The sequence below is a fragment of the Chaetodon auriga genome, chromosome 1, assembly GCF_051107435.1.
Source record: "Chaetodon auriga isolate fChaAug3 chromosome 1, fChaAug3.hap1, whole genome shotgun sequence".
In the NCBI taxonomy this organism is placed as follows: domain Eukaryota; kingdom Metazoa; phylum Chordata; class Actinopteri; order Chaetodontiformes; family Chaetodontidae; genus Chaetodon; species Chaetodon auriga.
This window is the reverse complement of record NC_135074.1, coordinates 17083133-17099141: the sequence shown is the minus strand read 5'-3', so window position 1 is coordinate 17099141 and position 16009 is coordinate 17083133. Positions and strand designations below refer to the sequence as shown.

Genomic DNA, 16009 nt, shown 5'->3' with positions numbered 1-16009 from the left:
CACACACACACAGACACAGACACACACAGACACACACCGACACACACATGCTCAAAACATGCATAAGCAAGCATGGGGAACAAATAAGGCTGGAGGGAGGGAGGAGGTAGAGAGGAGTGGTGTGGGGGTGATCACAGTGATTCTGAACTGCTAAGCAACAGACCTCTACTCCATCTATTTCTCTCACCCGCCCACCCCCCTCTTCCCATCTCCTCCTATTCCTCCTCCTTTTCCATGTAGAGGCAAAGCAGACAGGAGAAGAGGCAGGGAAGACTAAATAATTAAGAGAGCACGAAGAGAAGCAGGTGAGAGGAAGAAGGAAATAAAAGAGACAAGGACCGTCTACAAACGGCCTCATTGTCTTCGTGCAGCTTGCAGAATCTGTGTACACTTCTAGGCTTGCTTCCTCGCCACGTATACACACACAAAAAACACACAAACAGCTATTATTCTTCTATCCTTCCCTCCTCCTCTTCTCTAGCAACACCCCATGCAACCACCACCCACCCACCACCTCTTCATACACCCCAATTCCTTTTCCTTCTGTTCTTCAAACACAGTGCCTGCCAACCAGACGTAGATCTGTCAGACTCAATGCACAATTTCCATAAACACTTACAGGCAGAAAGGGCTTAGGGAAATGTTACATGGCTGCATGTTTGCATGTGTGCATCTATATATGTTGCCCTGTATCTTCCTGTTAAAACCACAGAAAGTCACGTGTATCCATAAGCCTCCTCATCAAGCCTGCATCCCTCCTCCAAGATTTCTTCTTGTCCATTTTCAACCTTCCAGATCCAATTTCCAGATCCATCCCTTTTTCTGCCCCTCCCCACACCATGGTGCCATCTGATAGGAGAAAAATCATATACAAGGCATGTGACTGGCACCACGCCGGTGTCATTACAGCCATATGCCCCTCCCATTCCATCTATACAGAGAGAAGATGGCCATACATGCTGGCCCTGTAGGGAGCTAGAGAAGGCAGAGAAAGAGGAGGATTGAAGCACAGCCTTCGTCCCCAGAGTCGAAAATAGGCTCATCAGCTCTCAACCTGCACTTCATTAGCTGTACTGATTGTCACTTGCTTGGTGTGTAGTGATGTGTGTATGTGTGTGGTGTGGTGATGGGGTTGGGGGAGAGCGAGACAGGGACAGAAGAGGTAGAGACAGAGGGAAAGAGCAAGGAAAAGAGAGAAAGAAATCAAGCGCTGTCTCAGTCCCAAGCTGTGTGTGATTAATGTGAAGCTCCTTTCTCTATCGCCTCCTCTATTACCAGTCCCACTCTCCCAGACTGCCTCCACACTTGACCGCTCAAGCTGAGCCACACATGCATGTGTGCGCACACACACACACACACACACACACACACACACACACACACACACACACACACACACACACACACACACACACAAAAGACACAACCAACAGTAGGAACAAACAAACAAACCAAGTTGTGGTCAGAGGCTGTGGCAAAGTGTAGCTGCATAGACGGCACCTTTTACTTCAGCCACTGACACAGCCAATCAAAAAGCCAAAATACGTCACTACACCAAGGAGGCAAGGTGGGAAGTTGGGGGGGGGGGGTCCATAGCAAAGAATCCCACTGGATCACTAAGCCTTGATAGGAACACTACACAAAAATGGCCCTGACCAATTCTCTGCCACCATCACCTCCAACGCCGTCTCTGCCAAAACAGCCAAGCGTAGCCAGCCACCAGCCCTGCCAGGCAGAAGGTGCTCTTCTCCATCCCGCCAACACACCCACCCCACCCCTCCTCCTCCACCCACCTCCCTCCCAGCATGCATTACAACAACATCAGCACTTAATTAAACAGTCCATTTCACACCTGGTGTGCATAGCAGTGCCCAGCCAACCCTGCATCCATATGCCACCCCACCAGCACGCACTAGCTCAAGCCTCAACACGTGCACTCTAACACACACAAACATCCCCACACTCAGAGACACACAATAACCAGTGATGCACACAAACACCGCACACACCTGCTACTACAGTCTTGGCCACGCACTGACAACACAAAGCCTGTAATCTGCATCACTGAGTGGGGGGAGGGGAGAAGAGCACTGTGTGTGTTGCTGTGCCAGCGAGGGAAAGAAAGACAGTACAAGATGGCGGATGGAAATAAGAGGAGCAATCCTCTGTGCCTTCTGCTGACTGTACAAACTGTATATTATGCTTAAATGCTGCGTTGCTACTGAACAGAGTACTGAGTGGTGTGAGGTTGTTGTGCACGGACAGAGGGAGAGAGGAAGGGAAAGCAATTGAGCTTGTTTGTGAGTGTTTCAGGGACAGCCACAGCCTGAAGGGTTTTGCCTTCAAGAAACACACACACACACACACACACACACACACACACACACACACACACTGAGCACAGCAAGGCTGTGTGAGCTCCAGGCAGGCTCCAGATGGAGGGGTCAGAGACACACTGCCCCCCTGTCCCAGCATGCTCTGGGCTCCCAGAAACAAGGGGAGCCTCCGGCCACACACATACACAAAAACACACACACACACACACACACACACACACACACACACACACACACACACACACACACACACAATGTGACAAACACCTCAGGTTTTCACAAATCTACTAATTACTTCCAATTCTGCTTTTTCCTGCCAATTCATTGCCTCTACCTTGTACACCTTTCTTCTGCCTCTCTTCATGCTCTCTCCAGGCAGTGTACTGCAGTTGGTGTGAACGCAGCCTGTCATGAAATGCTGGTGGTGTGTATGTGTCTAAGAGTGTGTAAGAAGGAACAACTGAGAGGATTAAACCCAGGTCTGCCTAATTAATCAGATATCAGCAGGCCTGCCTTTTTTTGTGGCAGTGTGTTATCTGTGTCTATGTGTGCTGTGTGTGTGTGTGTGTGCTCCTGCAAGTGTACACAGGATGAGAGTGTGTCCTTTATGCTTCTCTGATACTCATTATCCATCACCTCCCCTCTTCAGCACAGCACTCGGTACACAGAGCTATTCATTATACTCGCGACAGACAAGTGACGACGTATGTGTCTGTATGTGTGTGTATGTGTGTGTGTGTGTGTGTGTGTGTGTGTGTGTGCGTATGGGTGTGTGGGTGTGTGTATAAACAGCAGCCGTGCTCAGGGTCTTAAATCAGTTCAGCAGCCAGTGGCAGTAATACTAGTGCTCAAACCCAACTAATTCCTCTAGGCCTTAGGACACTGAGTCATGGCACCTCATACATACTGCACTACTCACCTCACAGCATCAACCAGAGGGTGAGGGAGACACACAGAGAGAGAAGGAGAGGTTGAGTCAAAGTAGCTAATGAAAGGACAGCAGGCTGCAGCATGCTAAGAAATCACGAGGCTTACACAGTTGCAAATACAACTGTTTCATGTGTGGGGGCGTTTGGGTGTGTGTGTTGCCTATAAATACAGGCTCTGCAGACAGAGAGGTGACGGGAGCTCCAGGGGCTACAGGCCTCCCTGCCCACCCCGGAGCTGGTGCTCCTAACACAGGCAGATTGCCCCTTATGCCTGACGGCTGACTCACCCACACATCACTGCCTACACCAGCCAGGCAGCACAGTCAGCAGGCCTCAAAAATAACAAAGGGGCTTTTTGTGCTTTTAATAAAAAGGTAGAAGGGCTTAATCAGACAGGATCTAGCGTTTGTTTGTATGACAAAGACACAGACAGGAGCTCTCTGGCTTAGTAGATTGTGAATTACAAATGGAACGGCACACACTTCTTCTCACCTCGTAACACAATGAAAAATAAAAAAGCAGAAGTTATTAAGAGGAGATTAAAAAAAAACATGACTAAGAGAACGCAATCGCTGTGTTCTCCAGCTGCAACTGGCAAAAAAGGGGCACAAGCAACAGAGATAAAAATTTTCCAACAAAAAAAAAAAAAAGTCCATGATAAAATGAAAAGGCAGGACTGAACTCTGGGAGCCGATTTTTCCTTTTGAGAGAGACAGAGTGAGAAAGCAGTACGGCTGGCGTGTCGGGTTGAGAGGGTGAAGAGAGATGAAGGGGAGAAGGATCGAGAGGAGAGGTTGGGGCTGAGCGCTCCGTCTCGCTCTCGCTCTGTGTGTGGGTCATAAATCATTTGCAGGGTTCTGGGTCCCAGGCAGCAGTCGGGTGGGGGGCAAGGTGTCCAGGGACAGCCAGGAAGCAGGGGACCATCTGATTTAAGAGCCAAGCAAGGGTGGACAGCTGGGGTAGCTGGGCCTCTCCGGAGCCAAGGCATAGAGCCACACATACACACATATGCGCACACACCCGCAATAAACTCCACAGTGAGAATCTACGGAGGCTCTTCTGAGCAGAATCTGCTGTGTTTGTATGTTTTTATGTATGTGTAATTAACATACACTGTGCACATGGGTTTGGGAGATACTTGCATGTACATATTATTTGCATTTATCAAGCACACAGGAAGCGAAGAAGAAACCAGAAAAGTCTAACCCCCCACATTTGCATTTGAAAAAAAGAGTGTGTCAGCCTTAAAGGGAAAGTTCAGAATTTCTGAAAAAAGGTGGTGTGAGTTAACAACCAGTGATTCAACCACCTGATGCCTATTTCATGTTCATACAACCACAGCACTGAGCTCTGAGAGATGGGAATTCTATGGCCTTCTATCTGTCGCGTGTATGTGTGTGTGGACAAATGTATGAAATTATAACACCACCACACACACATTGACAAGCACACCTGAGCGTACATGCACTCACACACAGCACATTAAGTGGGTCAGCTAGACTGGCTCCTCTTCATCCTTGCATCTCCAGGGACAACAACTAATTCAATCCTGTGTGGATATCATCCCAACGCTATTAGCAGCTCTGCTGTCAGCTACACAAACCGGCCATGGTACATGGCACACACACACCAATATGCCCGCCGCACACACATTAAGACCAGATACACACGGGCACAGGAGGTACAGAACACCTAATCCACCGGGTTTACAGGCATGACTTCTAACCTTTCCAGACATGTTAATATCCGTTAAAATAAATCTTAACACTTAATTCCATCAACAAATGAAAGTCCACGTTTGCACATCCTGTACACATCTGTCTGTAGACCCAGGAAGCAGGACTGTTACTTTGCTCTTCAACCCTTCTACAAGCAAACCGCTGCCATCCAGCAGACTTCAGCCTGACTGTGTCATGAGTGTCGCGTCACAGCCTGTGTGGCTTTACCTCGAGGTTCTTCAGCCTGTTTCGCCAGTTTACGGAGGGCTGCAGCGAATCCAGAGTGGGCAGACTGGGTAGCTGGGCTTCCATTTGCTACGATGGAGCCGTTGAGAGGCGACGGGGTGAGCGGGCTGACTGTCGCCGTGGTACGGGTCGCCGTGGAGATCATTCCTAACGATGGTGACTTTGGCTCATGGCTCATGCCTACCATTAGACAAAAGGGAGGAGAACGGGAGAATATTAATGATCAATGCTGCATTTAGGTGAAAGAATCAAGAGAAAACTTGAGTCATGAGGACGTGAGACATTAAAAATACCTTCAAGAAATACGCAAAGACCAATGCAGACAAACATATGCGAACAGAGTCAGGCGCATGGCTGTTTCCTTAGACACAGACACAGTGAGGGCAGAGTGTGGCGCTGGGTCTCTGTTTGTGACAGCTGGGGCAGATGGGGATTGGTGGCGTGAGGGGCAGAGGGGCTTTGGTTGTACGGGTTAGGGGCAGAGGTGAGAGGTTAGGAGGGCAGGTCACCATTTCCTCACTGAGAGAGCTCTAGTCTGGCTGCTTGTCTGCTGGAGGTCCATGGTCACAGAGTTTACACAACACCTACACTGAGCATGCTCCAAAACTACCGCAGTGTCTATATTTCTTGATGGTAGTATATTATAGTGCTGTATATGTTACCAAATTCAGCATTAACACCTCCAGTTTAATAAATAAGGGACAAACTGGCTCCTTCACACAACTTAAGTCCCATTCATATCGTGCTTGATCCACTTAATGCTGCCAGGGAGGCGCTACTAAGACCCTTCTCTACTTAGTAAGGAAGAGAATTGTAACAGGGAATAGACTAATGTGTCTGAATTTAGACGAGCTTTTAATGAATTTTGGTATTTCCTGAGTTAAGGGTTCTGAGACCTTCAGAACTTTCAGTTCAACCCAGACAGAAACGTTAATGCTACACAGTGAAAAGACAAAGTTGCCACCCAGCATCCGCACTGAAAAGGGTGATTTTTTGTCAGAGAAGTTGAGGTGAGTTGACACGTCCCTCTTCTTCCTGTGTGTGTGTGTGTGTGTGTGTGTGTGTGTGTGTGTGTGTGTGTGCGTATGTGTGTTGGTGTGTTTGTGCATGTGTTGAAAGATGACACCCTGTTGACAGCCCTTCGGTCAGTGGAATCCCTAAATGCCAGAGCAGCGTGTGATAGCTCTACGTGCTTGAGTGAAACACAGACACACACACACACACACACACAGACACACAGACACACAGACACACACACACACACACAGACATACACAGACATACACAAATTAAGGCTGGCTCAGAGAGGAGTTTTAAGTTCAGTCTAGAGTCGTTTGTGTGTGGCAGAGGTATTATCCATTACACCAAAACACACATACACACACACACACACACACGTCGGGGATTGTTCAGAATCCTCCTTGAATCAACATTCAAAGTAAACTTCCAGCTAATACTCTAAGTCAAAGACATACTCACTGAAATACAAGCTTCCTTCTTACAGTGTATCAATAGCACAATTAGATAAGTTGGAGTTATATCTGGGTTTACCCCAGAGGCTGAGAGGGCTATAAAAAGATCATGTTTCCTCCTGAGAGGACAGCAGGGGCATAGCACCCTGTCTGTATGTGTGTGTGTGAATGGACATGCACAGCAGCAAGTCAGGCATGAGAGAGTGAATAACATTCCCAACACCTCTCGAGTTGTCCTGCCTGTAACCTCCCAGTTACCCAGTGCACTCCGAATGAACCCAGCACACAATTAATAATGGAATCAACAATGACTACTGTCTGAACAACACACACAGGGCCATTGAGAGATGAGCAAACAAGCAAAAACACACACCAACTGCCCCGTCCAGTAACGTGACTTTGTCAAGACACTGGAGTACTGCTCCTCCTTCCCTCTTTAGAGAGAGCCCGCAGAAGTCGAGAGAAGGAGTAAAAGAAATACACACAGAACTTTTTTTTTGCTGTAAAAACTAACACTCTACAGAGATAGAGCACGCTGTACTAGAAGGCTGTATCAAGCACACACATGAAACCATAGTGCAAACAGCCAAAGACGCGAGTAACAGTGAAAGAAGAGAGCACAAGCACATAGCTTGACAAACACACACAGAGGCACATTGCCAGAGGTCTGGCAGTGGTTCATAACCCCTCATAGATTAAAAGCGTGGCCGAAGCTCCTTACTGCACAAAGGAGTGGAGCCGCCTGGATCCCCCATGGCTGCATCTTCATGTTGAGCCCAGCCCAGCACACACCGGCAGCCACCGACAGGACACACACCATCTTCCTGCTCCCCTTTCTCTTTCTCCGTCTATCTATCTCCTCCCGCCCGTCCTCTCTCTCTCTCCCTCCCTGCCCGCCTGCCTTCCTGTCTCTCGCGCTGCCTTTCACAAAGACCGTTTAGAGCTTATCTAACAAAGCAACACACCACACACGCTGCCTATCTCTCCCCTCCTTGCTCTAGCTCTCTCTCTCTCTCTCTCTCTCTCTCTCTCTAAGTGAGAAAACAGAAATTCTTAACCTAGCAGCTGCTGCGATGTCACATGACCTCACCCCCCCCCTTCCCTCCCTTCTCACACTCTCCCTCACTCCTCCTCCTCCTCCTCCCCTCTCAACCTATAATTCCTCAGCCATTTGTAGATAACAGACACAGGCATGCATGCCCTGCCAAGGCGAGCTGGAGGAGGGGGAGGGGAGCGGAGAGGAGGAGAGGCGCTGAAGAGGAGGAGGTGGAGGAGGAGGGGAGAGTGCTCAGCCGGTCACCACATCTGACCCCATTGCTGGGGAGCGACAGGCAGTGTGTATGTATGTATATAGATGGGGAGAGGGGGGGTAAATATGTGAGGCGCCCTTCTCTTCTTGAGACAGAGCAACAGAAAAAGAAAGCGAGAAGGAAAGAGAAAGAAAGAAGACAAGTCCTGGCCTGTGTCAAGCCCCACGGCATAACAGAGAAAACCTTTTGTGTTCGAATATCCACCTCAATTCAATTCAATTCAATTTGCTTTATTAGCATAATTGTTTTGTAACAACTGAAAATGCTCATCAGCAAATATGAAAGGGAACCAAAAGCAACCACGTCCAAAACAAAAAAGTAATGAAAAGTCATTGTCTCAGTCTTTACCATTTCACACAAACAAGGAAGTCAGGTCAAAAGCGAGGTCGTGCAATCAAACCGTTACGGCGCGTGCGCACACGCACACATGCGCACACGCTACAATATGAGGATGAGCTGCAATCAGGGTGGAGAAGACTAATATGCAATAGTGGTCGAGGGTGGAGGACTCAGGAAAAGAGTAAAAGCGTGGGCTTCACTTCCCCTCTGGCCATCCTGCTGCCATTGCAGGGGTGTGAATGAGTCGTTTCTTTAGTCATTTCCTCCTTCCGTCACTTGCTACTTTTCTCAGAACAGCGAGGGAGCGAGAGTGATGACAGGGACAGAGATTATCTTTGGGGTAAAGCTACACGGTGGCCAGCATTGTGCCAAAGGCCACCTCTCGACAAAGCTCCTTTCTGTTCCTCAGGCCACGGTCTGACTCCCCTGAGGAAACAGAGGGCTGCTAAACTCTCTTCTGTCTTTGTCTCTCTCTCTTGGACCCCTTTCCGTCTAGCATCACGAAGATCTCCCTGCTGGTTTTGGAGAAGAGTGTTTCTTTCCTGTCTGCATTGATCTTGTCTGTCTGAAGGAGCTTGAATTAGAGAACCACAGCAGGGTAGGGGCTAAGGGAGTTGCAGGTGCTGACATAGCTTTCCAAAAAATGATGCTTGTTCAATCTCCCTCTGCTGGTACTCAGAAATGTGGCTCACGTGGCTTTTTCGTGGCCTCTGGGTTGATCAACTCTCCTGGTTTGAGACTGGCTTTGTTGCATGTCATCCCATAAGTCTCTGCCCCCATGTCTCATGTCCAATAAAGGCAAAAATGCACAAAAAACACAAAAGAGCTGCACATTTATGAGTAATCAACAAGATCATATACTAATAGCTGGAAAAATGAACACATATGGCACAATGGCACGTATCCACAATAGAATTAAGTGGATATCAATGATGGCATTAAAGAGGGTGATGTTAGTGAACATGGTATAACAAGACAGAGCTTTCTCTACTCTGTTTCCACTTTTCTTTCTATTCTGAGAAAACAGAAGCCATGAAAGTCAAGGCTCTCTTTTCAGAATAGGAAATGATAACTAGCATGATCTAAGCAACCCAGAATGACTAATGTCTTATGAATTTCCAGATAAGTGAGCATGCCTCCACCTCTTAACATCACTCTGTTACAACACACTTGCTCAGTATTTCAGGCAGTCTCTGGCCCTGACATCACCCAAACGTCCAGCAGATGGCATTGTCTCCCAGTTAATCAGAGGGAGTCCTCTGTAAATGAAACAGCATATGTCACGGTCCTTTAATCCAGTGATACACAAAGGAAAATAGATTTTAAGCGATATTGCTGTGGATTATGAAAAGGACAAAGGATGCATCCACCAGCAAGGTTTAGAACTTTGATGCAAAGGTCTTAGGAGATACGAATAAATTAGATCTACTGGCGCTGGAGCAAAAGTTGAACATTTTTTAGTGACAACCCAGGGGTTAAAGGAGTCTGTTACACACCAAGCTTCCTCATGCAATTAACCCTTTGAATGCTGTTACACCCTAAGGGAAAACAAAACAAAGCCATGAAAAAAGAGGAATGTAGATTACAACAAACCACACACAAACATGATCCCGCCCATATACACATACACACAAGCATACACACAAAGACCAGATTGACTGCTAAATGGCATACAGTAAACACACAGTTTTAACACCCCACCGGGAGAAAAGCCGATCACTAACTCCCATAGTCAAACAAACACACTGACACACACACACAGTTCCACCCTCTTGCTGGTTGGAATGCAGATTACTCTCTCTCTCTCTCTCTCTCTCTCTCTCTCTCTCTCTCTCTCTCTCTCTCTCTCTCTCTCTCTCTCTCTCTCTCTCTCTCTCTCTCTCTCTCTCTCTCTCTCTCTCTCTCTCTCTCTCTCTCACACACGCATATAAAGTAAATCCTCTTGGCTCCTGTATGCCCCGGCCAGTGGGGAGATAATGCAGTGGCAGCTCTAGCGAGTGGTTAATCTTTAACCAGGAAGGGATTTGCCTATCAGCTCGTTAAAACTAGCAGGGCAGTGCTGCTGGCACATCTATCTCATCCAGCCACAAACCTGGCTTGGCCAAGTCCAACGCAGCGTGGACTGGAAGTGCCTGCGACGAACTGTGTATCCATGCTTTACTTTACTGGGGCAGCAGATGCCTCTTTTTCCAGTGGCTTGATATAGAACGCTTTAGTCATGCCACAATACTGTGGTCCTGCTAATAGGAACACAGCCAAACCGGTCAGTGTCTGCCCTCAAATGAGCAATAAAGATGTCATTGCAATAAACTGGTTGGCTCAACATGTGTGGTCAGGCAGGCGACTAAAGCGGCATGTCTTAAAGCCGTGCTGTGCTCGGCTTTGAATACTTTTGAAGCTCCGGTGTAACACAGCCTCTGTGGTTTGGTGTTTTGTTCCACTCCTACATTCCTGTTCTTACTTTCCTCCAACAAATAGCACCCTCGCTGTTTTCTGCTAATCTCTTCTTTGCCGTACTATCAGAGCTCTATTTACTAACACAACACAAACATTTAGTGCTGCTTTACATTAAACTGTGTTCACCATCAAGAGTCTGGAATTCACAACTAAAATTGGAGGAATATGGAAATTATTTTGTGCCTTTTTTTTGTTAGCACATCAGTTTTAAATGCTGCAGGGAGAATTAATAAACAAGATGTGTCATAGTGAACTGGTTAGCTGAAGAGCTGCAGGTGACATGAGTTTACTGACGTTTTTGCGGACCATGATGCCTCTAACACCTCACCAAGAAAAACAACACCTTTTCCCATGCAATCTTGTCATAGATATGTGGAAACCCCCTCATTGCTCAGATTATAAACACTGCTCACGACTACTGCAAGTATTGAAAAAACTGAGACATCACTCAGCGGGAAATCATACTTCAACCGGAGGACTCAGGTTCAACCATCCACCCTGCTGAAATGAGCTAGAGTAAGTAGCTCAGCCAGTGATACAGGAGGGATTTAGAGTCGGCTTGATGAGTACATGTCATCATGAATGGTTGACTGACTTGCAAGCTGGCTGAAGATGTGCTGACAGTGGGATGAACAGGATGGGAGGAGGGCATGTAAGAAGTTCAGCATGAAGGAAACTAACGACAGACAGAAATGAAAAAATGAGGGTGCCTAAAATACAAGTGATGCAGCAATATGGGTGAAAGCAACCGAGCAAAACAGGATGTAATATGGGCATCGTAGCCACGACCACAGCCACACTGCCGTTCAAGCTAAAGTAAGCTTAAAGAACATGACACCAGTGTAACTGACTGAATGACAGCAGGAAACGACTCTGTGGCTGACAAAATCAACACTTCGCGACATACTGTTTATAAATAGCACTCATGTACTGTCCCCATAAGCAGCTTTAGAAGTTGTGATAAAAAAACAAAGGATGATCTTCAAGCTGGACAGGATGGCATTCCAAAAACTCAAAGCAAAGGTCGTTCATGCAGGTCAAAATAGAAAGCAAGACTCCATCCTTAAGAGTGTCTGTAAACGCTAATACACATGAATACCAGGGCTTCAGCATAAACTGTACAAATAGATGTAAGTCATGATCTCTGTCTTGAACACACAAAACACACACACACACACACACACACACATGCACAGAAGGGAGAGAGAGAGAGAGAGAGAGAGAGAGAGAGAGAGAGAGAGAGAGAGAGAGAGAGAGAGCACAGCACAGCAGGATAAACCTGCTCTGGTAGTTCCAGGTTTGTTTGACTTCTGAGATGAGATGTCAGAGCAATCTACCCTCAGGCACTATAGAATGGATGTGTATGTGTGTGTACGTGTATTTGCACATGCACACGCACACACACACACCTGTGAGTGCATGTCTGTGCGCATGCGTGCCATCTCTTTTACTCAATACCAAAGAGACAAACCCTAATATCAGAGAAATCCTGAAACAGCAGCACTGTGGCTGCAGAGCAGCAGAATCAAAGGCGACAATTCCACTGGAGAACAAGAGAGAGAAAAGAAGAAAGGAGGGGAAAAGAAAAGGGGAGACAGAGAGAAACAGGGGAGGGGAAAGAGAGATCAATCAAGAAGCCATAAGAGAGACAGGGAGTATTGCCTGTGTCTGAGCTGTCATTATACAGCAGGCCTCCATTATGGAGCTACAGCAGAGAACAGAGTACATCTCCCTCTGACCTGGCTCGCTGACACTGCCTTGAACACACACATGCACACACCTCTGTGCATAGAGCAAAGAGAGCAGTCTTCCTGTCTTTTACCTTGTGTGGCTTTAAATGATACGGTTGTGTATGTGAGTGTGCATGTGTACGCACACCTTATTATTCATGCCTCACCTCCTCCTTCTCTTCCTCCCCTCCACTCGCTCTGTATTCACCCCCCACCACCCCCCCCCCAACCCAAACTGCCTGCCAGCAGCTTGCAACAAAAACACAGAGATTTCAAAAGACCAGCCGGCATCTCTCTCCCTCTCTTCACCTTCCTCTCTTTTATTCTCCAACACACACAGCCACACAGAAACAGATTGTGTCTTGAGGGTAGGCACGAGCTGAGATGATTTTCTCTCCTCTCCTCCTCCCTGCATCCGACTCACCCACCCCAACAGCGCCATTTCCTCTGTCTGTTAATTACATAGCGGCTGTGGTAGGGGTTGCTGGGGATGTGTGTGTGTGTGTGCATGTCATCTGAGGAGTGTGTGGCTGTGTTCGCTGAGACACCAGCGTGGGCGTATGACAGAACAGTCTGGTTACGCTTCACAACGCTGCTTAGAGAGTGTGAACACACACATGCAGAGACACACACACACACACACACAAACACACATAAGAGCCTTCTGTCTGTGTCTCTGGCTCTTTGTGGTCCATGCCCCAGGAGTCAAGCTGCTGTCTGTGTGGCTGTGCCCTCTGCAGCCTCTCGCTGAGGGGGACATAGCCCTGCCGCTCCCCTGATGAGAGGGCCAGCTTCAGCCTCAGCCCAGCTGTTCGACCGGCAGACGAGGTAGGGAGTCAGCTCTGAGTCACCGTCATCATCATCACCATCACCAGGTCCTGTCATCTCTCTCTCTCTTAATCAACTTCACCTGCTACAGACAGCCAGGGAAAGGAGGCAGCGAGGCTCTTCCCAGTAAGACAGAGAGATGTGACAGATGTTGCAGATCCTACATGAACCCAAAACACAAACAGAAGCAAATACATACAAAGAAGGACCTGCCATGGAGCTTATCACGGTTTCTGCACCTGTGATGCTTTTCTGTGCACTTATAGCCACACACGCATGCAAACAGTCAAACACACAGACGGCCCACATGTCTTACAGACATGGATAAATTGTATTGTTCTGTTCTGGTAAGCTCTGTTATAGTCATCTTTCTCCCTCCTCCTCTCTTCATCTCTCACACTCTCTCTCTCTCTCTTCCTCTCCCTCCACACAAGCCTCCTCGGGAGATGAGTGTTGTTTTTGCTGGCTCCCCTACACACACTCCTCACTTCATCCTCTGTTCAACCTCTCTCTCCCCTCCATTCTCTTTCTCTCTGTGATGTACTCTGCTGGGTTGTGGTTGCCTAATTAGCACTCCAAGTGCTCTGCATGGGCCTTGACTCCCAAGCGGCTCCACCGAGCATGCACGCACACATGCACGCATGCATGCACGCACACACACACACACACAGGCACACATACACAGCACCCACTTGACTTTCCACAGCAGGGTCTGGTGGCTGAGAGTTGCCCTGCTGTAATCTTGTAATTGGTATAATTGGTGTGTGTTCCTGTTTGTACATGTGTGCGTGTGTGTGAATGTGCAGATGCTGTATGGTCTGATGAGTGAACCTCTTTCCTCTAGGCGAGCAGGAGACAACCCGCCGTGGCCATGGTCACACATCTCAGTAAGTAGCCACAAATATGAGGTTTCTATTGGCTACAGAGCTGAGACCTCTGGTGTCCCTCATCCCTCAAGTTATTTGTCTAGTTATTTAAAGAAAAGCAACTCATCGAAAAGTTTTACTATTTGGCAAGATTTTTGAGGATCAAACCATTATACTTAACGACTCTTGTCTTTCGGGAAATCGATTTTTTTATAGGACTACAATCAATTTTAGCGCTGGTATTGTTTGGCCGCTTGCTGGACCAGTGGAATGTGTGCAACCTTTCAAAATCAGGCCTACAAAGAATGCCCTCTGTGCTGACGGCTGAATGACCCATTCTTTGAAAAGCACAAATCCTCATGACTTCCCCCGTCTGCACAGGAAATATCTATGAATCAAGAGCTCAGAGATAAAAGATGCACAATTACCATAGCTTCAACATGGCCTCAGCTTAAGGTAGAGCATAAAAAGATGAGTCAATTAATTAGCGGCAAAGATAACTTGGAATTATTTTCATAATGGATTAATCATTTCAGTCAGTTATCAAACAAAAGTAATGAAGAAAATGCAATGATTTCTCAAGTTTCAACTTCTCAAATTGGAGGATTTCCTACTTCTCTTCAGAGTAAGCTGAAGACCTTTAGAAAAAAACACGACCTTTGAAGACACTTTGATTACACAGACCACATGATTAATCGAAAAAAAAAAAAACCAGTAGATGACTTGATAAAGACGATAATCTTCAGGTTACAGCCTTACTTAAGAGAGGCCAGTATTCATATTGAAGATCCACCTCCAATGAACAGCGTGAGATTTCCAAAACATACACATTGAGATTTTTCTTAAATATAATTCCACCTGAAAGCCATGCAAAAGCTTTCCTGTGCATTTATTTCATCTATTTACTCAGTTATGGTACATTTTGACCGTCAGCTGCCGTACAAAGGGGAAACACATATGGCTGTTGTGAAACTGAGATAAGAAATGACACATATGGAAGATGTGAAATGAGATATAAACAGAAATTTAAAAAAAAAAAAAAAAAAAAGAACTGTGTCCAAAATGGATACCCTTTAGTAATGCAAATACCAGCCAGATAAAACAAATCTTGCTGGCAACTCGGTCTTCTGTGAGAGCACGTTTAACACAGCAACTGTGGCCTCCACCAACACAGGCATGCAGCTCTGCCCAGGAGCTGATTAAAACACTTGGCCACAAAACCCACTCCACTTCTTCAGGCACATGTCTGACCTTGCTCTCATGCACAAGGAGGCATGGTAACAAACAGACACACACAATATGACAGTCAGCTGATATAGCAGATATCTTGGGGACGGGGGGGGGGGAGAGAGAGAGAGAGAGAGAGAGAGAGAGAGAGGCAAGCAGACAGACATGGAGATAGAAGCAGACACAGTTAGATGAAAAAAAAGAGAGATGATGATGTGATAGCAACAGAAAGGGCCTTTGTTGAAGAGTAGCCTTTAGCACAATACTGGGTTATCCTGTGAGAGTGTGACTGGAGAAAGCACAGAGACAAGATGGATAGACACAGACACACATGCTGTATGATATGTGCAGAGGCAGGCGTGCGTGCGCGCACACACACACACACACACACACACACACACACACACACACACACACACACACATCACAAAATACTGAATGAATGAGGCCCCATTTGGTGAGGGCAACAGTCAAGTATGGTCAGCATTGAGTGTGTGTACGATTGGCTTATCTACTGCTCTCATGTTGCTTGTGTTGTGTTTGTTTGGCCA

At 47.0% G+C, this 16009-nt stretch overlaps 1 protein-coding gene across 7 annotated transcripts in view; it reads right to left on the bottom strand.

Moving 5' to 3' along the window:
• gse1b (Gse1 coiled-coil protein b) overlaps positions 1 to 16009 on the bottom strand; it is a 172135-nt gene that overhangs the window by 21242 nt on the left and 134884 nt on the right. For 5 of the 7 annotated variants that reach the window (XM_076727067.1, XM_076727050.1, XM_076727058.1 and 2 more), the window contains one exon: positions 5212 to 5409. In XM_076727067.1, coding sequence (XP_076583182.1) covers positions 5212 to 5409 — 198 coding nt within the window. Of the gene's footprint in view, positions 1 to 5211; positions 5410 to 5522; positions 5575 to 7422; positions 7651 to 16009 lie in introns of those variants that run through there. The other 2 variants (XM_076727091.1, XM_076727083.1) reach the window with 2 other exon arrangements.